At 40.4% G+C, this 25,103-nt stretch overlaps 1 protein-coding gene across 2 annotated transcripts in view; it reads left to right on the top strand.

The window, feature by feature from the left end:
* The first annotated feature begins 8,486 nt into the window (after positions 1 to 8,486).
* The window catches only part of efna3b (ephrin-A3b), a 99,677-nt gene continuing 83,060 nt past the window's right edge, over positions 8,487 to 25,103 (top strand). Inside the window, exons 1-2 of one of the 2 annotated variants that reach the window (XM_023293238.3) lie at positions 8,487 to 8,877; positions 9,157 to 9,372. In XM_023293238.3, coding sequence (XP_023149006.2) covers positions 9,263 to 9,372 — 110 coding nt within the window. In that variant the 5' untranslated portion in view covers positions 8,487 to 8,877; positions 9,157 to 9,262. Of the gene's footprint in view, positions 8,985 to 9,156; positions 9,373 to 25,103 lie in introns of both variants that reach the window. The other variant, XM_023293237.3, reaches the window with a different exon arrangement.

The raw sequence follows: 25,103 nt of genomic DNA, 5'->3' as shown, positions 1-25,103 counted from the left end.
CCATGACAAATTCCGATGTAGCGACGAAACACCGTAGGTCAAGGATGTCGTAAACCGAGGACCCCCGGTATATCTATTTTGCTTGTAAAATATCTGTAAAATAATTGGATTTTTGGCTGACTTGCATGCAGCAAAAATCAAATGTAATTTTGTGGTCAAACATTGAAAAGGAACAAATTTCTGAAAGTACAGATTTTTGGTGTAGGTGTTATGTATATATATATATATATATATATATATATATATATATATATATATATATATATATATATATATATATATATATATATATATATATATATATATATATATATATATATATATATATATATATATATATATATATATATATATATATGCACACACATGCATAAAAACTGAATTCGACAAAACCGAAAAATCTGTAAAATAATACTTTAAAAAAATTATTTACCATTTATCAGTCCATACTGTACTGTATTACTACTACTATTATTGTTATTATTATTATGTATAAGAATGAATTTACATGTGGAAAAAAATTATTTCTGATATGGAGTTTTGACCCGTTTTTATGGTTAACATGTATATGAATATTTTTTAGACTTTTTGTGATTTACTAGATATCATCTGCACTTCAACAAAACTGAAAAATCTCTAAAAAGCAGTTATAATATTATTTATACATGTTATTTATATAAAGGCGTCTAAACAGAAAAGGGATGTAATTATTTTACAGATATCTACTGTTATTTAAAAAAAATATATGTACAACAATACTGCATATGCTAACTGTAATTCAATGAAACTGAGAAATACCTGTATAATAATAGTTTAAAAAATAGTTTACCATTTAACAGTCTGTAATTTACCTTTTTTTTAAAAAAAAATTAAAGAATGAAATTACTGTTGTAAAAAAACAAATTTCTGATGTTATGTTAATATGTATATAGATACTTTTCTTTGTGATTTTACTAGATATTATTTGCACTTCAACAAAAAAGAAAAATCTGTAAAATAGCAGTAGTTTTTTTTAAATGACAGTTTTACACCATCTAAACTTTTTCCTACTTTTCTACATGAATCATTTTTTTCTTTTTAGGAATCCATCAACAGAGATTATCTGCATTAAAATAAAATGTGAAAGAGGAATCTCAGCATTCCATATTTTGTATTTTTTTATTACTTTGGCGTCTCCTCGATTAAAATTCGGGCTCATCCTGGCGCCGCGACTGACACCGACTTCTGATGATGTGCGAGTTAAATAAATAAAAATCATTTCTCCATGGTAATTTTCGTCAAACCTGCCAAACGCAGCCTAAATATTTGACATGGAAGGAGAGAAGATCAGTGAGGAGTGAGATCAAAGGAAGTGGGTTGTGTGTGTCGGTGTTGGTTGTGTGCGAGCAGTGATGAAACGTACTCGGCAGTGTGATATTTTCAACACCAGCGAATTCCGCTCCGGCTCCTCCACACATGGGAGTAATCTAAACTCAAAGCAGCGTCGCTCGGGTGTGTGTTGGTCTGCAGCCACCAGCGACTATTCCTCATATTCCTGTCACCTACTCTTCTTCTTCGGCTCTCATCTTCCTCTGTCTCCTACGACGACAACAACAACAACACACAGACGGCGCAGACACACACTCGCCGACACACAAAACGATTGTATTTGTCTTTATCAGTCCCTCCATTTTCCTCGCCCCTCCTTGTGTTCGCTCTCCTCCGTTCAATATTTCATGCTGTTGAGAGCGTATCTATTCTGAGCTCCCTCTCTCTCTCTCTCTCTCCTTTTCTCTATATTCTCCTCCCTCTCTTCCTCCAGTCTTCTTCTTTAAAAAAACCCTTTTTCTACACATCACTCTTGCTGTCCTCTCCCTCTTTCTGCACCTCTATAAATCTCCCTCTCCCCCTTGCTCTCTCTATATCTCATTGCACTCCTAATGTTCTGTGCCCCATCTAACTTTTTCCCCTCCGCCCTTTCATTTCCTCTCCTCTTTCCATCCCCCTCTTTTCTTTTTTCCCCTCCTCCTTCCCCAGTTTGCGTGACTGTTCAGAAGTATCGGCTCCTCTTCCTCCTTTCCCTTTAACCCCTCTCGCTCCTTCCTCGTTTCCCCCTTGGATTCCCCTCCAACCAAAACACAGAGAAAGCCCTGTTCTCTCTTTTTGCACCTCTCTTTTTTTTTGCGTCCCCACCTCCCTCCTCACCACCACAACCAATCTTAGTGGCACCTCTCCTCCCTCCTCCTCTCCTTCTGCTTCTTCTTCTCTTCTCCTTCCTGTACTCATCTCCTCCTCCTCCTCCTCCTTCTTCCTCGTCGCTCTTAGCCCCGGTACCAGTGTTGTTTTAGGCACAGCGGTGAAAGGTAAACAGAGAAATTGAAAATTCGTGTCACTCAGTCGAGTGAGAGAGGGGGAACAGGGGAGGTGGGTGAGGAGGCGAGAGAGGGAGGCGGGGAGGGGGGAGTGTCAGTACAATTTACTAACACAACAGTGAACAGCGAAGCAGGCCAAGAAAGCACAGCGAGCAGAAAGGCGAAGCTCGAGAAAGAGACTCCCGGTGCCGGAATACCATCAGAATGTGCATAAAAGTGCACGGAAAAAACACACATGCGTTGTTTTAGTCAAAGTGAATATCTAATTATCGGCGCTGTGAGAAAGCTCCGATTAGATTTCAGGAAAAAAAAAAAGGAAGCCGTTGACAGATGTGCCGTTGGCCGACTCCGGGTTGAAAATGTCATAAGAGCCTCGGCGTCCGTCAGCCCCGAGGTCGTTTCTCATCATAGCCCCCAATACAAAAGTAATCCAATAGCACTGCAAACCCCACGCCTTGCAAACCCGGGCAATTAGAACCGACAGGGGCGTTTGCTCAGACAGAACGTGTCGGCGTCCGCTTCGAGGAAACAGAACGGAAAAGCGAGAAATCAAATTTTTTGTTATTCAAAACAGCAGCCGAACCCTCAAAAGCGCCTCGATGCCGGATGCTGTGTCTCCTTTAAAACGTGGCCCTACAGTATATTTACAACCAACCTTTGTAGCCTCTGCACAGTCAATCATTTAAACAATGCAACACGGCAAAAACACTTCAATCTAACCATGCAGCAGGCCTGTATAACCAAAAATGCCCTTCCAATACGACTAAACTGCATTTTTCTGCTGGATTATTCTGGTAATTAATCACAAACGCCTTTCAAACGTCGCTCCTTTTCAGCGAACCAATCATATGGGTCAATCCAGAATTGGAGGACATTTGGGCTTCAAAAACCTTCTCCTGTTCAATTTTCTGCTCTATATTCATCAATAATAATAAACTATCAAAGGCTTGATTGGCTCAGCTTCCACATCAATGGTAGCATTTTTATTCCATGTTTTCTGTGTTGTTTGCTAACCCTACTCTAATCACAGTAACAGGGTTGCTAATCCATGCTAATGTGATCTTTTTCTCAGGAGTAGAAGTTAGGTATTTAGCTAGTTGGCATTTAAAGAATGCAGCAGCCCTATATTACCAAAAACGCCCTTCCGATACGACTATACTGCATTTTTCTGCTAGATTATGTTGGTAATTTATCAGAAATGCTTTTCAAATGTCGCTCCTTTCCAGCCAGCCAATCGTATATTAACATGAATGGGACTCTGGTAACCCAGACAATGGAAGAAACAGTCATATTTTACGTCAAATTGTGCTGTTTTCTTAAACCTTACCAGGTTATTTTGGTGCCTAAGTTTAACTGAGCTTCTGACATACAGTTATCTATGTGAAAGTGTCAACTAAAGTGGAATATTTTCCTAAATTGAAACAAACTGTGAATGAAAAGGAAATGTCAATCTAACAATAATGGCTTATGCAGACTGTGTTGCACCATCAAACTTTCCTGTTTTACCTTTCAGTGAGAAAGTTAGTTTTTTCAAAACATAAATGAGGTTGCATTTTAGTTGTGTATGTTTGGTAGACAGGCTGTCATGCAGATTGTAGTTTTCTTATTTGCATGATTTGTGAGACTCACAGGATTCAAAGATTTCATTTAAAGAATTTGACAACCACATATCTTTCCAGAAGCAGTGTCCCCGTTAAGTTACACTTCTAATTCTGCACAGTGTGCACGTCTGTTTCCTCCTGTTTTTGGCCTTTATGGTAAAATTAGCTAACTGGCTGCTAGTTGTACCTGGATATCAATCTTCTTATCTAACTCACTGCAAGAAAGCTAACAATGCTAATTTCAGATATGCTTTTAAACAGAGAGCGTTAACTATTACATATACATTTTCACAACTATTAAATAGTGAAATTTCTATAAAATGCAACTTCACTGCAATGAAAACAGGCTCTGTCACAGGTCAGAAATAATGAGACTCGCCAATAATGAATGAAATCCAGGTTTTTACTAACAGAGTTAGCTCAGAGTTGTTTAGGACTATTTCCTCTGAATTTATTAAATACCTGTAGAACAAATAGCAGCAGGATCCATTTGCAAGATGCAGTAATTCCATTAATTACCTATAATTATAAATGATCCCTGACATGGAGACAGGATGGATCAGGACCTAACAGTTTAATCTGTTGCTCCCAGCTGTTTAGGAGTATTTCCTCTGAGTTTATTAAATACCTGCAGCATCACAGAGAGAGAATAAACTTTATTAATTATGAATGATCACTATGTGGAGACAGGATGGATCAGGATCTAACAGCAGGTCACACTGTAAACTTAAATTCATCTCAGCTGTGGGTAAACTGATCATTTTCAGAGCGCCGTCGTCAAATGTTTTAATTTTATGTTTGTAAAGAAGCAGTTAAATTATCATCACACATGGACAGAATTTTCAGCTTTTAAGAAGCCATAAATAAACTAGACAGTTTTTTGGACTGCTTAAAATGAATATTTACCAAAATGACAAAAGTCCTCCTTGAACTTATCCTTTATTCTTTGGGCAGAAGGAGTGAATGTGAGTCTAGACGTGCTCTGTTTACCTGCAGGACTGTGATGCTACATGACTCAGTGTAGCGATAAAAACATCGGACAGAAGCGAGGAAGGAGAATAAAAGGAGGAGTGCTCATTAAAAACACTGCATGCCTGATCTGGCAGAGAGGCTGAGAGAGAGTTTAGACCACTAGAGACGAAGCCAACAGAAAGACTGAGGCAAAACTGCAGAAAGCAGGTAGCATCAGACCGAACGGTGGAGAAAGTTTTCATTGGTAACTGGAGAAGGAGGAGAGAGGAGGATTAAATGGACAGCTCATGAGAGAGGTGGAAGGACCGGAGAAGACAGAGGGATTCCCCGATGGCATCTCATCTCTCCCTCTTTCTTGCGCTCCTTCTCCCCATTTCCCTCCTTTTTTCTCCCAATAAATCATTCTGACTTCTCCTTAACCAACTCATTCCCAGCAGGCGGCAAGAAAGCTGTAACAATCCTTCTCCTATCTGCAATTTCTCTCTCCTCCCTGAGTCCAGACCTCCCTTTTTTCTCCTGCATAGCTTTAGATGAACAGCTTGAACAGAGGAGGTGACAGAGTTGCTGGACAATTTAAATCAAACCAGATTGATTTAGTACATTTTAAAGCAGCTTAGGTTGACCAAAATGCAGTATATTGTATATTTAAACACATTTTGAATCAAATTATGCTGCTAATAACTTCAAAATAATGATTTATTAGTCCTAAGGATGTATTTTTTTTCTTTAAAATAACAGGTAATACCTTAAAAATACAGATTACTTGGGTTTTTACAGTTCAAAAAATATAGAAAATACCTGTCTACATCTGTGAAAATACAGATGTTTCATGTGGATATAATTTATTTATTATTTTTATTTATTATTTACAAATTTAATTATGCTAATAATAACTTTAAAATATATATTTTAGCCTAATTATAGTTTTTTTTCTCTTAAATCAAGAATAATAAGGCTTGGGTGCATTTAATTTTGCAAAAATTATGCAATTTGACAGAACAAATATTTTAAAAAATACAGAAATATATCTGTAAATAATCTATATGTTTTATGTAGATATAGTTTATCAATTAAATAATATATTTTTTTATTTAGCCCTAACTACAATTTTTTTCTCTTGTTAAAATAACAGCAAATAAATCAAGAAGAATAAACACTTGGTTGTATTTAATTATAATAAAATTATGCAATTTGACAGTCATAAAATATTTTTAAAAATACAGAAATATATCTGTAAAACATCTAAATGTTTTATGTGGATAGAATTCACAAAATAAATAACATATATACTTTTTTAGTCCTAGCTAGATATATTTTTCTTTAAAATAACAGCAAATACCTGAAATATGATAAAAATTTGGGTTCGGTTATGGTAAAACTATACAGTTTTAGAGTCACAAAATAGAAAAATCCTGATCTGTGTCTGTGGAAATACAGATGTTTTTGTTATATTTTTTTCTTTAAAAAAAAAAAAAAAGCAAAAACATGAAAATAATAAGCACTTAGGTGCATTTATTTATGATAAAATTATGCAATTTTGACAGTCAAAAATATTTTTAAAAAACATGTAAATATATATCTAAGAATCCAGATGTTTTATGTGGATATAATCTCTAAATTAAGAAATCTTACTAGTAACTTTAAAATGTTCTTCTTTTAGCCCTAACTAAATATTTTTTCTGCAACAGCAAAAACCCGTAAAATATTGATCACTTGCATGCATTTAATCATGGTAAAATTATGCAAATTTTACCTTCAAAAAATATAAAAATACATATCTAGATCTGTGAAAATACAGATGTTTTGTATGGATGCAATTTACAAATCTAGTTATGCTGCTAATAACTTTAAAATAATATGTTTTTTGCTCTAATCCTACCCCAGATAGAGTTTTTTCTTTAAAATAACTGCAAAAAACAAGTGAAGTAATTACCATTTGGGTGCATTTAATTATGGTTATATGACGAAGTGACAAGATTTTAGGACTGATGTTATGGAGGTGGAGTTATCTAGATTTAATGGCAGCTATATTTGCGTGTCAGTGATGTTAAGAGACATGAAGTTTGTGGAACATGGAGCTGAAAGATAATATAGAAGATAAAATGGGCCCTAAGATGGAACCTTGAGGGACTCCACAAGTGATTGTGGCAACAGAGGAGGAGCAACTCCAAAATTTAGACACATATGAGCTAAATGCTTGAAGAGAACCCAAAATCTGTTCATAAAATTATTTTCATACATTTTAGACTTTAATTATAAAATCGGTTAACATGCAAATATGAGTTAAATGTTTGCTATGTCGTAACTTGTTCAGAAAAGGTGCTTCCTTCTCCCGCTAAACTCATTAACTCTTGAGAGGTCAAAATCACCTAAAGAGAGCAGAAAAGATGTCAAGGACGTTGTTTTTTTCACATTTTGCTGTCCTTGTTGACCTTTTCTAATAGGATACGAGGCCTGGACAATAAACTGGCAGTGATGAATGCTTCAGTAATAGCCATAAGCAAATAATTTGATAGAATGTTTCATAGTTTTACTTGAATGCATGAGATGCAAATTACCTTGAAAGCAAATAACAAAAAAAAGGTTGCATGAATAAACCCTAAGCATGTTCGCTCCCTGGATCATAAATATCCAGTCATTTCCCCTTTATAATGGAGCCCTTTTGCCCTATAATGGTCTAAATATGGCTGCCGTGCAGGTCTCCCGAGGCATGCTAGTCTGCTTCCTGGGACCAGTGGTTGCTCTTTGTAGTCAAAAAACACCCATGACCTTTTATGTTCTACCACTCCCACCGGTGCACCTCGACGTCCTCCTCACTTCCTTCGCTTCTTATACTAAGATTAAATCATTCCTTTATTCTAATTTATTGTCATTTTTGTGTGCAAATGTGCTTATTTGTGTGTTTTCATCGCTGTGTTGACATTGTGCAGCTAGATAACCAGGTGAGAATGGCTAAATTCGAAATATGTTGGTCTTTATTAAAAATAGGTCACTGAAAATGATAAGAAATGACTGATTTCCACTGAAGTAAAACATTTTTGAGTGATAGATTTTCTACTTTATTGCACAGCCTCAACTGCAAATTGCGATAATTAAGACAAATCACTATAATCTAATGGCTTGCAGATGATAAAATGCAGTTTGTATAGTCTAAAAACATGCAAATCTTATATTTATGCATATTAATGAGGATTTCACATGATAACAGAGGAGCTTACAGTGTGTGTGGACGCAAGCAGAGAAAAGCAGTTTACACAGAATATACTGTGTGCATGAATCTGTGGACGTTTGCAATAAAAATGCAAAAGTGTGCATGTGTTGGGGGAGCTGGTGGTGGATAAAATAGGCTGCAGAGGGGGGATTCAGGGGCTTCTACTTTTACACCATCCGTGGAGGTCGAATACTTGACAAAAAAAAAGGAAAAAAGAAAAACTTGAAGTCGCAGTGATGCCTGATGTGCTGCTGCAACTCGGCCACAATATTGGAGGAATGCGCTTTTGTCGCTCGCAGGGGGTGGAGTTAGAAAGTGAACGAGCGCTGCCTACCAAACGGAGAGAGGAGAAGGAGGCGAGAAAGAGAGAGGAGAGGACAGAGACGGCTGGCCAGGCTGCTCAACCAGCGTACGATGGTGGTGGTCGGAGCAGAGTCCTGAACGAGAAACGAAGCTGTGAATTGTTTGCAGCGATTCCAAAACCTAAAAAAGAGAGAAAAAGCGCAGGAGAAGCTGGGCGTGCTTTGCATCTGGGATCCTTTAATTGGAAAGGAAAAGAAAGAAGAAACAAGAACAGTTTTTTTGAAGGAAAAAAGAGGCGAGGAGTTGCTTTTTTGGGGGGTAATATCTGTTGTTTTAGCGCTTTCTCTGCGCGCCGGACTGTTTTTACGCACGACGCTTGGAGCCACCACACCACCATCCTCCAGCACTCCTCCGGCGGGCTCAGAGGCAGCGGTTCCCGGTGAGGACGGAGAGGAGCAGGCGGTCATAAAGGAAGGGAAGCACGGACCGTAAAGCCCCCCTTGTTTGAAGCCCCTGGATTTGTTGGGGAGGAAGGAGGAGGAGGAGGTTCGCAGTGTCTGGTTTACTGTGGAGAGGGGGGAGGAAGGCAGGGATGGGGAGGGAGAGGAGGTGTGAGGGGGCCACAATAGACTTTTACAACACTTATTAACTACATCCAGCGCAGTTTCTTTGTGCGGGCTTTTGCATGCATGCGTGAAGCTTTTGTTTCTCTCGTCAGGCTTTCTGCTGGGATGTTGGAGTCGCGCCGCTTGGAGGGCTGAAGGCACCGAGAGAGTGGCCCGGAGAGACCGAAGGGGACGGAGGCCGAGACGGGAGCCGGGAGCATGGCTCTGGCAGTGCTGTCTCTCTGGGTGCTAACGAGTCTCACCTGGGCCAGTCAGCTCCAGGTGTCCGCCAACAGGCACTCCGTTTACTGGAACAGCTCCAACATACAGTAAGAACAACACTTCCGCTCATGGTTTCCTCCTGATTTCTTGCTGCTCTGAGCTCTGCTTGCATGAGATCTGTATCTTTTCCACTCAAAACTACCTGAGCAGGCCCCTCTCTGTGTGGTACAAAGCTCTATTTCCAACACCTTCTGTTGCACAAGACATATTGTACCTTCAGCCGAGCGTGTTGTCAGAGCAGGGAGATGTGATTCCTCCTCCTCCACTCCTTCTTTTTCCCTGTCTTTCCTCTGTCTTCTCCTCTATCTGGTTCAATTAGGAGCACTTCTTCATCCTGACCCCATTGTGTTGTGGCAGTGTCACTATTCAATCTCTCCTCCTCGCTCCCTCTCCAACTTGCTCTCCTCCTCCTATCCCTCCCTAACCCCCTTTTTCTTGTTTACACTCAGTCCGTTGGCCTTTTTGTTATCCTCCTAATCCTTCGCTCCTCTCACCCCTATCTCGATTCAAGTGAGGGTGAAAAAAAAGCTTTTTCTCTCTCTTCTGCTCTCTCCTTCTTCTTGAAAGCTGCCTTTTTAATACTGTCCTCTGGAGTCCATGGATTCTGCTGCTGGATTCCTTTCGAATGTAGCATCAATGTGCAGAAACACACACTCCAAGGCTTATCTTTCTCTGGGTTTGATCCACTCTGAAAATATTCACATGTTGTAGCGGCTCGGGGTTCAATGTTCTAATCTGTACATGAGAGGCTAAAACACATCCATGAAATGCAAATGAGAGCCATATTTCCAGTTATTAATGTGTGTTTTTCTCGATAAAGTCACAAAATGTGGCAGCTGTCAATGTAAATTTCCCACCTTCTCCATGTTGTGTGAGGTATATTTCAGGTATCTGGTGTTTTAACCACTTCGACTGAATTTACTGAGCTCCCGGGACGATAAACAGCGAGTTCCTTCTCATGACTGGTGCTTATTAAAGGCATAAACAATCCGAAAAATCGACAATAACTCTAAGGCCGGCGATTTGAGTTTACAGCACGAAATAAAAACTACGAGGAGCAAAGTGGATTTACACCCTCGCGATGGAATTACTGCACATAAAGCGGAAACAATATTAGTTTTCCTGGAAATTCTTCTTTAGAGGAGCTAATGCGAGCGTGCTCAATTTCTAGACTCTAGCTCTGTAGGATTCCTCTAATAAATGCTAATGAGATTCCACCTTTGGTTTACGAGGCAGAAGTTGATTTTGGTAAAGTGCAGCTTGGAGGCATGAAGACGTGAACCCTCCGGACCAGTCAGTCGGCTCGGCGTTAACCTTGGTGAAAAATGTGCACTTTAGGAATCTATCAGCTGATTTATGATTTTGTTCCAGAGTTGTTTTTTTTCTCTGCAGAGCAGAGCAGTTGTGGAAGCAGCGTAACCTTTAACCCGAGTAACTGCAGAGCCCAGCAGTCTCTCTTTTCTGTCTCTGCACGTTCGCTGCCAATACTGTTTTCATCCCGGTGGTGGAATATTCTCAGCCCCTGCAGTGTGTGTGTCTTTTATAAAAGACTGTGGTTAATTAAAGAACACTCTGCATCTCAGTGGACCTGCCTCATCCCTGATCTTCCCATCTCTCTCGCTCTCTCTTTCTTCCTCTTCCTGGCTGCACACAGTGACAGTGCATGAGAACTTTTTCAATTCAGCCTACTTTGAGCGAATTAGGAGACAAAGGATGAGGCAGAATAACCTGTCTAATCTACCCTTTCACCGCCGCAGATCCTGCTCTCAACATCTAGTGCCAGGTAGCCGTCGGCGCTCGCTCGGCACTCCCTGGAGTTTCTCCCCAACTTGCGGTGCAGCGTGAAGGTTTAGCAGGCCAGTAATAAGCTGTAGTACGGCTGTCAGTTTGAGTGGTAAACACATTGTAAAGCCCCGGGACCCTGCAGTTCCTCAACCGGCTCCTGACCCCCCGAGCCACTCATCAACCACGAGAGACAGGCCGGAGACTGTTAGGGAGGATTAACAGCTCCACACACACACACACACACACTCATGCTCGGGGTTGGTGCGCCAAGCTAGCATGTTCGCTAATATTCACAAATCCATGTGCAGCTTTTCCAACTTCTTGTGGAAGACGCATGGTTTCCTCGGTTGGCACATCAGTCGCTTGTCACTGCTCTCCCAGGGCGTGAGCGTGCACGTGGTGGTGTGTGTTTTAGTGCCCGTTACAGATGTCCCTGCTCATCCATGGGACCGAAACAAAACCAGATATATATGCAGTCAATATGCAGATCGACTGCCCTACAAAATCACCTCAGTCATTCTAGACTCATTCGTTCTTTGCATGTAGAGTCTTTGTAGTAATGCGGTGAAAATTCCTGTATTTTTTTTAGTACATATCACAGAAAAGCGACATCATTTTTGCAAAAAGAAAGCAGTTGCATGGAAATATTTGAGGTTCTCTGGCTGCAGTGTGGTGAAAGGTCTTGTATGTGTGTATTTGTCGCAGAAAAACTACACACTGCACCGTCATTTTTTCCCAACATGCAGCAGTGAGATGAAGCAGCAACACAGACTCAGTCATAATCAGCCCTTATTGAGACACAGTGATCAGACTGTTGTTGGCTTAGATCTGGTTATTTTTCCCCAACCAAACCGTCCATTTTTACTGTTTCCGACTGATAAAATGTGTAATTTTTGCAATTGGTTTTAAAGATAACTCCCCTTTCAAATGCACTGGTTGGGTTTTGGGGTGCAGAGGATTAAGGATTCCTGGATACACTCAGTTTTTGTTTTAGAACTTTATTCATAAAGACATATTTGTCCATGTGTGTACATCACAATGAGCAAAGAACAGGAAAGAAACACTGAAAAGGAAGGTTTGGTTGCAAAAAGAAAGCAGTTGCATGGAAATATTTCAGCTTCAGGTTCTCTGCAGGGTCTTGCAGTTGTTGCACGAGGGAATGCAACTTATTCATCTGTTAGTGAGGATTAGCTACTCCACACATACTCATACGTGCTCAGGGCTAGTATGTCCGCTAATATTCACAAATCCATGTGCAGCTTTTCCAACTTCTTGTGGAAGACGCATGGTTTCCTCGGTTGGCACATCAGTCGCTTGTCACTGCTCTCCCAGGGCGTGAGCGTGCACGTGGTGGTGTGTGTTTTAGTGCCCGTTACAGATGTCCCTGCTCGTCCATGGGTGACCGAAACAAAAACAGATCCATCAGTCCGTTAAATCGCACATTATCTTCCGCCACCTGGCAATTAACCACCGCTGCGAGCGTGTGCGCAGGCCGTACACGTGTGTGTGTGTGTGTGATTTAATAACGCAGCAGTTAGCCCATTTGCATAATAGATAACTGGCGATATCTCTTAATTTATCGGTTGTGTGAATAAACAAACACTTGACACTGTTTGCGTGATGCGACACCGTCACCCCCGTGCCGCCGGGACGAGAAGGAAAAAAAACGGCTGTCGCAAGCAGATTTTGGCTCTTCACATAGATGCATGTGTGAGGTAATCGATGCCGAGGTGGAACTTGTTTTATATTCATACGGGCTCGTCAGAGTGCACCGAGACACGTCACGCAAGGCGGGAGAGAAATAATGCAGGAATATGAGAGGAGGGGGGGAGGGCTGCTGTTGGATTTGGTGTTGAATTCTAATGGGGAGGAGGGTCATCGTAACGACGGCGATGATCCGCTCGGAGTTCCTGCACCGGCCCGGTTCATGTGGAGGAAGCAGACGAGAGGATTAAACAAGCCAATCAGCAACTCCTCTGACAGCAGCACAAAGCTATCTGTCTCCCAGCCCCACTTAGGACAACATATTTACATTTATGAGTATCTGCACACAGAAGTCAGCCGCCACCACCAGAGCTGCACGACTTTTAGTTTCAGCACCACGATGTAAAGGACGGCAAATAACTCTTCTGCTGCTTGAGACAAAAAAGAAAGCTCGCACTGTTCTCATTTTCCATGACGAGTCTGTCAGATAGAGCAGGAGTGTCAAACTCATTTTAGTTCAGGGGCCACATTCAGCCCAATCTGATCTCAAGAGGGCCAGACCAGTAAAAAAGTGATTTTGATCAACCGCATGATTTTTGTCTTGGATCTGGTTATTCTTCCCAAAGAAACCATCTGTTTTTACCATTTCCGGCTCTGACAAAATGTGTAATTTTTGCAATTTTTTAAAAGGTAGCATGACTTTCAAACGTGCTGATGGGTTTTTGGGGTTCAGAGGATTAAGGATTCTTGGATACCCTCAGTTTTTTACTTTAGAACTTTATTTAAACATCACAAGTTTGTCCACGTGTGCACAGCAAAATGAGGGAGGAACAGGAAAGACACACTGGAAAGGAAGGTTTGGCTGCAAAAAGAAAGCAGTTGCATGGAAATGTTTCATCTTCAGGTTCTCTGGCTGCAGTGTGGGGAAAGTTCTTGTGTTTTTTCCAATATATATTGCAGAAAAGCTACATATCACACTGTCATTTTTTCCCAGCATGCAGCAGTGTGATGCAGCAACACAGACTCAGTGATAATCAGCCCTTATTGAGACACAGTGATCAGACTGTCGTTGGCTTAAATCTGGTTATTGTTCCCATCGAAACCGTCCATTTTTACCGTTTCCAGCGCTGCTAAAATGTGTCGTTTTTGAGATTTTTTGAAAAGATAACTTGTTTTTCAAACGTGCTGATGGGTTTGGAGTTCAGAGGATGAAGGATTGTGGATACAGTCCGTTTTTTCTTTTAGAACATCACTTAAAAGACAGTTTGTTGACATGCAGGCTCCACATGTGCACAGCAATATGAGTGAGGAACAGGAGAAAAACACTAAAAAGGAAGGTTTAGTTGCAAAAAGAAAACGGTTGCATGGAAATATTTCATCTTCAGGTTCTCTGATTGCAGGGTCTTGCAGTTGTTGCCACTAGTTGTTTGGTTTGACCATTTAAATCAGTAGGATGAAGGCTCCAAATGCAGTTTTTGATGCATTTTTCAAGATTATTTTTTCTTTCTATGTGGACTGATTCCCTACAAAGTCACCTGAGTCATTCGTTTTTTTGCAAATAGAGATTTTGTAGTAATGTGGTAAAAATTCCTGTATTTTTACAGAATATATCGCAGAAAAACTACCTAATTTTTGCAAGATGAAAGCAGTTGCATGGAAGTATTTTAGCTTCAGGTTCTCTGGCTGCAGTGTGGTGAAAGTTCTTGTATTTTTCTCAGAAAAACTACATATTGCACCGTCATTTTTTCCCAACATGCAGCAGTGTGATGCAGCAGAAACACAGGCTCAGTGATAATCAGCCCTTATTGAGACACAGTGATCAGACTCAGATCTGGTTATTTTTCCCACTGAAACCGTCCATTTTTACCGTTTCCGGCTCTGAAAAAATGTGTAATTTTTGCAAAAAGAAAGCATTTGCAAGGAAATATTTCAGCTTCATGGTCTTTTGCTGCAGTGTGGTGAAAGTTCTTGTATATTTTTCAATATATATCGCAGAAAAACTACATATCGCTGTGTCATTTTTTCCCAACATGCAGCAGTGGTGCAGCAGCTCCGGCTCAGTGATAATCAGCTCTTATTGAGACACAGTGATCAGACTGTTCATTAGTAACGAATAATAAGGCCACATGGCGTACGGCTGAATGGATTCTGGTTGGCGGCTGTGAAACTGTGTATGTGTGGCGTCATTAATTAAAAGCAATAGGGAACACCTGTGTGATGGATGAGTGCTGTTTGCATAATAAGATCCGGCTCTCCTCTTTCTTTCTCGCCCCATCTGTGGGAGTAAATAATTTTTTTCTCCGATCGGACAGGTATTGTCTGGTAGGTGCAGGAAGGAGGAGGAAATAGATTATTTTCTCCTTCTTTCTCTATCTTCGGGGATGAGCTAGATTCCAGGCTGCCACCTCTTCCCTTCATCCTCCCATCGCCCGGTGGGGAAGAACTCTCGGGGAGCTGGTATTTTGGGAGCTGTGCACTTTTTAATGTGAGTCTTGAGAGACTCTTTCTCTGTCAAATTAAGCCGGACTAAATTTGCTCGAAAATATGTTGCTTTGAGGTGTCTTTTTCCTTCACCTCACCTCACCCACACTTTCTTTTCTCTTCCTCTTGTGCACTTTCCTGGCCACGTCTCGAAAACGCACATTGATCTTGAGAGAAAGTATCGAGCCCACCCTTCTTTTTTTTTTTCTTTGTTGCATCTCGATTGGCTCTTTCATTTCCTCAAACGCCGCCTCGCTTACATGATCGACTAATCGGAAGCGTCGCTGTGAAAATGGAGCATTGATGTCGATGCTTGGCAGCTGTAATGGTCTGTGGGTTTTTGGGGGGGGGGGATTTTACAGATGTAATACTGCTAAGACCAAACTTATATTGGAGTCAGTGTGGAGTCGAGCAATTTTGATCAAGCCTGACACCATGTGAAGGTCTTAGAGGTATAAATGCCCGGCCGACGATTGCTATTGATTTGGGTGACTGCTGATGCCATGCTGGTGGCTCACACATGCTTCTGAGGCCCAATTCATCAAACCTTTCAGGCTCCCCGTTGGAAAAAGTGCCCCTGAAATGTCGACAAATAAAGACTCCTCCGTTTCAGGACAGACTCATTAACTCGGCTGTCTTTTTACAGTAAGCTGATGCAGGGAAACGTAAAATGAAATGCAGAAAATAGCATCACTGCCAGTGCTTCCGACCGGTTGAGGGTTTATTTTTGGTAGTCGACCTCAGGGGAGGTGGAGGTGTAGCGTGGTGGGCTGCAGCGACTTCACAAGCTGAGAGAGCTGCACATGAATGCAGTAGATGTCGAAATATTAAAGACAACAATACATGCGTTTGATCAGAAATGCACAGGAGTCGACTGCTTTTCTCTCTATATCAGAACTCCTCACAGTCTGGACACGTTATTGTGTGTCATTTGGACCAAACATCGAGGATAATGCATGCACAAGCAATACGTGTTGTTCGTGTCTTATGGATTTACCTGGAATGTGTCTCCCAGACCATCGATTCATGCACTTCATCATACCGGACAAATCCCAGAAAAAAACCACATCATTTGCACTTAATCTGCTTTTTCATCATGTCTGATGTCAGGAACAATGAAGTTCAGTCGGTGTGGTTGCATGAACTTGTGCTGCTTTGCTTTTAGAGAAGCATGAACAGGCACGTTTGGATGCTGAAGAAAATCGGTCACGAAAATTTGAATTATTGAACCCTGTCAGTGTCTTTGAATGCATTTTCATTCACTGGTTTATGGGCGATTTTTGTCACATTTTTCCCCACTGTGGGTTCATTTTTCACTGCAGTATAAAGTCCTGCACCTCTATGGAAACAACACAACCCTGACTAGAAGTAGAGAGAACTCAGACATGTCTTCTGAGCAGTATCATCATCAAAAAGGGCAAGACGAAAGTCAAATTCGTTTGATTATTTATTCTTTAAAAAAACTGATGAGTAAAACGTGGAATCTGTATGTAAAATATTAAGTACCATAAGTGTCCACAGGTGTTATTAATTTTGGAAATAATAGCTCTACATTAAAACTTCATTTTTAATTTGTTTCCTTATCTTTTTTCCGTCTCCTGTCTTTTCTGTGTAAATGCTGCCTGCAGTTCAACCCATTTCAGATGGGACTTAATTTTAATTCCTTAATTTTTGTCAAGTGACTGTTGATGGCAGCTGATTAACTCATGTCTTGTCAGTTGTGCCGATAAACACAGAATTTTTATTTTTTTACGGAATGTGGTTAATAGAAATGGTTTATTTCTTAGCAGATTATTAAAAAAGACATTTAGAATAAAGTGCTTTTCATTAAAGATCAGGATTCTGCCCTTAGATTTGGTTCAGTTTATTGAAAAGAATGGAAAAATTGGACAATTCCTTCTTTTACAGTTTCTGGCTGTGATAAATGGAGAAATTATTACAATTTCTCGAAGATAAAGTGCTTTTGGCACCATCCGGTTGACGCAAACGATTGAAATCTTTTTAAAAAGACACTTAGAATGAAGCGCTTTGATAAAACAGCATGACTTACGGCTTCGATCTGGTTGTTTTTCCCCAACAAAACCGAGAATCACAAACTATCGATTCAAGGACTGTTGGAAAGTTGAGAATCCAACAATTCTTCTTGCTCCCACAGTTTCTTGTCAATCAATAAATGGTGCAAACCTAAAAAACAACATAACCTACTGGTGGGTTTTGGAGGATTAAGAAGCTGGAATGTGAAAACTTAGACTTTGTTTGCTTAAAAAAATGACTCGATTAGTCACTTATCCAATCAGTTGACACATTTATTTAGTAATTAAATTGCGGCAGCTCTCATGTGGATGCATGCTTCTCGCTGCATTTGCCACCTGCTGGGATCTTCTAACGGTTTCGAGCGGCTCTGCAGAAAACAGGATGACTCTCCTCGGCTGTAATTGCTGAGAAAATGTTTTTTTGTCATCTCTGTGTCTGGAAAGATGAACAAATATGCATCACTGTGAGACTTTCAGGCCATTTAGGACTGATGTCTGGATCAGCGACGCCTGATTAATCAGACTCCAGCTTGCGTCCGAGTTTCCTTCTCTGCGTTTCTTTTTCCACCTGCTTCCAGCCACATGCCAGCGGTTACAGTGGACAGTCTAAATTACCCAAAGGTGTGACTGAGAGAGTGACTGATTGCTTCTCTCGCTGTTCTCGGTGTTCGGGTCGCTGTATCCTCTCTGAGAAGTGCTGTCTGGACACTCTGAGCGTGATTAAAAGCGCCGCTCAGGTTTTCCGACAAGGTGGGCCCCACGTCGCCCAATTACTGGAACCTTCGCCAAACCGGCAGCCAGACGGCGACACCTGGGTCCCGTCCAGGTGTGCACAGGTGTGGAAAATGGGCCGAGCTGGAGGTGCGGTTGTTTCCCTGCGTGTTCGGGCCTCCGTCGCTGGCCGTGGCCGGCGTTCAGGTAGCAGAGGAAATGCTTTCAGGCTGCAGCCAAAGATGGGATCTGAAAAAGAGCCAGAGTCAGATGTGAGTCGATAGACAGCAGCGCCGTTTATCCGCACCTAATGTTTCCGAATCACTCGGCTCTGCAAGACTCCTAATACAAGGAAAATAAATCGTACCGAAGACTCTTTACTTTCTCCTTCCCCTCCCATGTCGTCTGGCTTCTCTCACCTCTGTGCAGAGCTGCAATGATCGGCAAAGAGACGATAATCGATTTGTTTGGTTTCTTCGTCTACAGAATGTTTCTGAGCAGCATTTTCAGCAGATGTGTCCTCATTGGAGTGGAAAATCCTAAACATTGTGTAAAGGAGCCGAAATGATTGATTAATTGAGCGATTAATCGTCAACTGCAAATTAATCATTGGGAATTTTGATAATCGATTAATAAGTTTGAGTAAAGTTCTTTTAAGATTTCAGCTTCTTAAATGTGAATATTTTATGGCTTCTTTGCTTCTCTATGGCAGTAAACTGAACATCTTTGGGTTGTGGATGAAACACCACATTTTAGAAACACAGATCGACATTTTTCAGAATTTTCTGACATTTTGTAGACCAATCGACCAACGACTAATCGATTAATCTTGATTAATCGATTAGTTTGGTTATTGTATCTACAGAAGGCAGATAACTATAAGGTTCTTGCACATGTTAAATGTCTATAAACAAATGTTTATTTTTATCTCAGAGTGGCTCTGGTGTTTTAATTAGGGGTCAGCTGATGGTTATTTAGTCCAGATATTGATACCAATTATTAGTAATTAAGGAGATCGATGAGCTGAGATACAGTCACAGCTAAACTGACAGTTTAGTTGTCAAAATTTAGAATAACACAAACTCTAATGTACATCACTTTCACACTTTATTCTGTTTTCTTTGATGGATTTTAGATGTGGATCAACACTAATTTCGAAGGATTTTGGTTTGTTGAGTTGAACCAGAATGTTGTTGGGTTCTTTTTTCATTTTCCAGAGAAGAATTTGATCAGAATCCAAAGTTTTGGCAAGTTTGATGAGGGATAACTGGAAATGAGTCAGCCGGTGGCGTACGTGATATTTACTTGGTATGAAATTGTATAAAAGATCAGAAAATTCAGCCTGTCACAGTGATTCTGCAGATTAACTTTTGGTTTATACTAAAAAGAAGGCTAAAGTGCTGGAAAGATCAAAAGTGCAACGTGAAGTCAGATAAATGAAAACAAACTTGACAAAAAAGTCCTTTTCCATGACCCATCTACAGGAAGAAGTCTGATAGAAAATAATATACTCAGAGATATGGTTTTTGTGTAGTTTTTTCGTTATCACATGTATTTTATGTATCGCAGAAAAGCAAAATGTCGTCGGAATATGTCAGTTTTTCTGAATATTGTGTAGTTTGTGCACTTACAGAAGTACAATACCAGTATTTAACCCAATAATTTTTCCTCTCCATGCGAGTTAAACTGTTTTTGATCTGCATTTATGCTTTGAAATGTTACTTTGGTTCCACTTTGTTTAAGAACAAGACAAAATCTGATGGAACGTGTCCGGCGATTCCAACAAAATTAAGCATAAATACTAACCATTACTATAACACCAAGTTTGATTTATGTATTTTACAGCAGACAAAATGAGGCTGTTGCTGTTTTATTGGAAATTTTAAACATTTTGTGATCTGCAGAGCTAAAATAAAAGCACGACAGAAAATTCATCAGCAAGTTTGATGATTAAAGTCATTTATTTAGCACAAATCCCAATCGCCTGATCCCAGCCTCTTAAATGTGTGTTTTTTTTTAATATTTTGCGTCTTTGTCAAGTGAATTTTCGAGTTTTTGAGTGACCAGTAGCGTGATGATGCTACTGTAGGGTCACTGTTTCTATAATATTAAAGAAACCAAACATTATTGGTAGATCAGTCAATAAGAATCAAGAGTCTGTTAATTATTGGGCTGCTAATGTGACAATTGAATAATCTTTTTTGGGTTACATTTAAAGAAAATGTGGTAGATTTATTGCTTTTCGACTCAGTCTTTCTCACTATTGTATGGCATTTAACAGGCGACACGATGTAGATGATGAAAATATTTCATACGTGCAGCGACACGGACACCAAAGCGCCCAAACAGATTCATCATACATGAATTTTCCTGCTGCTGGTTCTCAGATGTGACAGCTGTGGTTGGCTGCCTGGTTTCCAGCGACACATCGGTGTTGCCATGAGGAGCAGGGAGGCTTGTTGCTGCTGCCTCCCTCTCCGGCCTGGCTGGGACTGATTAAAACCTTCTGCTGAAACAAGGTCATAATTCACTTAGCCATTTCCCAATTTCCGCATAATTACCCTCCCGCTTCACCAGCGCGCACACGCATTTGCGCCGAACGCTCCGGCACAAACACATTTCCTCTCTGATTTGTGTCATTACCGAGCGGAGAGTGGTTAAAAGGTTTCCGAGTTGGCCTCTTAGTGACAGCTTAAATGGATAAAACCTCAATTAAAGACTGTGTGCCTCTCCGCCGCGCTCTCTCTGTGGATGGAATAAGCATAATTCTGGGTCCTCTGCAGTTCGCTTTGGGGTTTTTTATTTTTTTTTGCTCTTTCTGGATGCCAAACCTGCTCACAACTCAGACATGATGTTGTTTATATCCTGATGAACTGATAATCGAGGACATGATAGTTTTTGCAAAAAATATGGCCATGTTTTCATGTTCGAAACTGTATCGTAGCAACATAGAGGGTTCCTAACTGTTATGTCGGTGGAGTTTATTAACCCTCCTGTTGTCTTCATTTACAGGCACCAAAAATTATTGTTTCCTTGTCTGAAATAAATCCAAAAATTCACCAAAAAAAATCCCCAAATTTCTTAAAATTTGCAAAACCTTCAGGAAGAAAATTCCAATAAAAAGTTTCCTGTAAATTAAAACAAAAAAAAAACAAATTTGGCGAAAAAATTCTTGTAAATATTTTGAAAAAATTAGTAAAAATCTTAAAAATATCTAAAGTGATTCCATATATATCAGTAAAACTTCTAATATTTTCTTTATGAACATTCACAAAAAATCAACCAAAATCCAGCAAATTTCGCTAGATTTTGGTTGATTTTTTTGTGAATGTTCTTAAGAAACATTTCTTTTAAGGTTTCTTTTATTCCACCAAACAATGTTCAAAAATTTCCCAAAAATGTTGAATATATTTTTTTTCCACACTTTCAAACTTTCAAACAAGATGACGAAAACGAAATGAAAAATGAGCAATAATCTTCCCAAAAATCCTAAAAATATCTAAAGTGATTACATATATATATATCAGTAAAACTTCTAATATTTTCTTTAAGAACGTTCACAAAAAAAATCAACCAAAATCCAGCGAATTTCGCTGGATTTTGGTTGATTTTTAAATTAATTGATTAATTAATTTTTTAAAACATTTTTCCCACCAAAAAGCGTTCACTGTGAAAATCAATATTTTCCACATTTTCAAACTTTAAAACGGCTCAATTTGACCCGCAGGACGACAGGAGGGTTAACGCTAGGCGGCTCCGCTCCGCTCTGCTCTGCTGTGATGGGCCTCGGCATATGGCCTCAGACTTGCCGCTACGCTGCTATCATTAGCCACGTCACAAACGCACCATATGAGCATCTGTGGACGTGTGTGCGGGAGCTGACAGTCGTTATTAGTCCCACCAGCCGCCGCTGCCGCCTCCTCCAAGCCCCAAGAGCTCCGGAGTCGACATCATAGTGAATCCTTGCGCACACGTCTGAGCATAAAGGCTTTGAAACAGCCTGTAAACATCACAGCCTCGTTATTAGCACCTGATTACACTGCTGGAGCTGAATAATGTTAATATCAACAACAACATCCGGTCGGTGTGTGTCCCGGTGTGTGTGTTTTCGCCTGCAGCCGGTGCGATTTGTCCTCTGTGGACAATTTGCTCAAATTTAACACATGGGTGGGAAAGATAAATTCTTGTTTTGCCCCGTATTTTGGCGTCGAATCCGCAGATAACGAGGGACGACGGCCATTCGGTAATTTGGCTGTCAGAGGAAAAGGGGAAGAAAAGAGGTCGATTCGTCCGCCTCACGGGTCTGACCGTCGGAGCTGCCGGGTTTTTCTGAGGGTGTCTCATTAGGATGTGAGTCCGACTGTCCTCAGAAAACCTGCTCAGTGTCGCGGCACTGTTTAACTTCCCCACGTCCTCCCTGGGCCTGTGCATTAGTCATACAGACACCGTCCCGGGATAACCTGCACGACTGAGCGCTCACCTTGAAGGCTGCAGCGGGGGAAACCAGTTCTGGAAGCACAGCTGCACCATATTGGTAGTTCTCCTGCAATTTGTGTTGGAAAAAATGCAAGAATTTTCACTGCGTTTGGATCCCTTCTTGCACTGTGTGAGAGCAGTGGAAGATTTGGGACGCATTTTGCACTCTGAGTTATGTGCTGCTGATTCAAACAGTCAAACTAATTAGTCGTGTTTCCTCGCGTGGCGACAGAAAGCCTGTTTTCGGTTTGGAAATATATGCTTTTCTGGAACCGAATCTCGACTGTCAGTGTTTCTGGCCTGTTTTTCTGTGCACGTGTGGAGACCGCGTGCCAGCTTTGTCTTTGTAAATCAAGTGTTTCGCCCTTAAATCTCAGTAAACGATGCTTTCTTTTTGTATCGAACGGCAGAAAACAGTTGCAGCATGCTGTGTCAGTGTTAATTTGACTGTAAACCGAACACAATGGTCCCACATCTATCGCGACAGTTAAGTTCCAACCCCCTGGAAGCAGCGACCTCATATTTATTTTGTTATTTATGTATATATTTTAAGGCTTTATAAACCCTCCCCACACTCTTATAAACACTTCCTGTGCTATTAACCCTTGTGTCATCCTGCAGGTCAAAATAACCCGTTTTAAAGTTTGAAAATGTGGAATAAAAATATATTTTCACAGTGAAACTTCTGATATCCACATTTTCAACATTTGTGGGAAATTTTTGAACATTTTTTGGTAAAAATGTTTAAAAATGTTTCTTAAGAACATTCACATTAAAAAAAAAAAATTTCTGTTTTTTTTTTATTTTTTGTGAATGTAAAATATTAGAAGTTTTACTGATATATATATGTAATCATTTTAGATATTTTTAGGATTTTTTGGAAGATTTTTACTAATTTTTTGAAAATATTTACAAGAATTTTCTTGCCAAATTTGGGGGATTTTTTAAAAGTAAGAAAACTTTCAAGGGAAACTTTTACAAAATTATGGGAATTTTCTTCCTGAAGGTTTTGCAAATTTTCCAAAATTTGGGGAATTTTTTTGCTGAATTTTTGGATTTTTTTCAGACAAAGAAACAATATTTTTTGGTGCCTGTAAGTGAAGACAACAGGAGGGTTAAACACTTTCTACACTGTTAAACCTACGTCATTTTAACAACACGTAAAATATAATATATAATATAATACATGGTTACTCAACAGTGAATATACTACAACTTGAATGATGAAGATGATGATGATGATGAGTTAGCTGTGCAGCACTAATGATGAAGAGATGAATGTATGGCACAGCCAAGAAGAACATGACAGCTCTTCTGAAGGCGCCTCTTCATCAGGTGGTGCTGTATCTTCACCCTCATCCGTAACTTCTGTTTTTGCTAAAGGTGTAGGCGTAACTGGGGCCTTTTCCAAGCAGGGAACATAGTTTCGGGGAGTTGGTGGCGCTGCTTTTTCTTCTCGGGGAGACTGATGCTACGGTCGCTGAGCCAATCAGTGCCTAGCGATTTTAATTTCTTCTAATATCCATCCATCCATTATCTATTCACTGCTTAAACAGGTCACCAGTCTGTCACAGGGCTACATATACAGACAAACAATCACACTCATCATCACACCTACGGACAATTTAGAATAATCAGTTAACCTCAGCATGTTTCTGGACTGTGGGAGGAAGCTGGAGAACCAGGGATCTTCTGCTGCAAGGTGAAAATGCTAACCACCACGCCACTGTGCAGCCCCCTCTTTTATGTTTTCATTATTATTTTTAACATTTTATTTGTAGTGTTTTCGTTTTTTTAGGCCAGAAAAAAGGCCTATTTTACTGCAAAAATTATTGAAATAAATATTAAAAAATACCTATACACCACAAAATCCCACAAAACAAAATTAGATATATACAATTTAAAAATCCGTGATACAGTGAGACCGCGATATGGTGAGGGACGATTGTATTGTGCAGCTGTAGTCGAACTGAATTGATGTTTCTTGCAGAGAAATGTGTCGACTGGTTGCATTTGCACAAAACAAAGCTGCAATGCAAACGTGTGCACGCTGCTGCAGCCGACGTACGTTTGCTGGTCTGATCTTTGCCCTGCTACGTTCCTGCCTTCGGTTCTCGTGTTTGCTCCTGTGTGACTGAAGGCTTTCTTGTTCATGCATGAATAGCTGCTCTGCTTGCTGCTGGTCTGCTGGATCGATGGCGTCCTCCAGTCACTGGATGTTCCTCTGAGCGTCTGTTAGCTCAGCCTCTTGGCAGCTCTTCCGCTTCTTCTTCGTTGTCCTCCTCTGCATCGGCGAGCCGCTCTCCAGTCTCTCTTCAGATCAGACAATGAGCTCTCGGTGCATTTTCACTGCGTTACGAGGAATTCCTGTTGTCGTGTCGTGTTGTCGTGCCGTCTGCCAGTAAGACGCTGCAGCTTCTCAGTGGCTTTTCAGAGATTTGTGTGATTTTTGTGCTGAAATAGTCGGTCAGGGAATCATCAGTGCTCATTGGTGGACGCTCCTGCAAAAAAATGAGTCAAATTCGAAAATTGCAGCATCTTCAGTTTAGGATAGAATGTTATGCATCCAGGATTTTCCAAATTTATGC

Source organism: Amphiprion ocellaris, chromosome 9 (genome assembly GCF_022539595.1).
Source record: "Amphiprion ocellaris isolate individual 3 ecotype Okinawa chromosome 9, ASM2253959v1, whole genome shotgun sequence".
Classification (NCBI taxonomy): domain Eukaryota; kingdom Metazoa; phylum Chordata; class Actinopteri; family Pomacentridae; genus Amphiprion; species Amphiprion ocellaris.
Note: the sequence above shows the minus strand (reverse complement) of the source record. Positions and strands in the feature narration are given on the sequence as shown.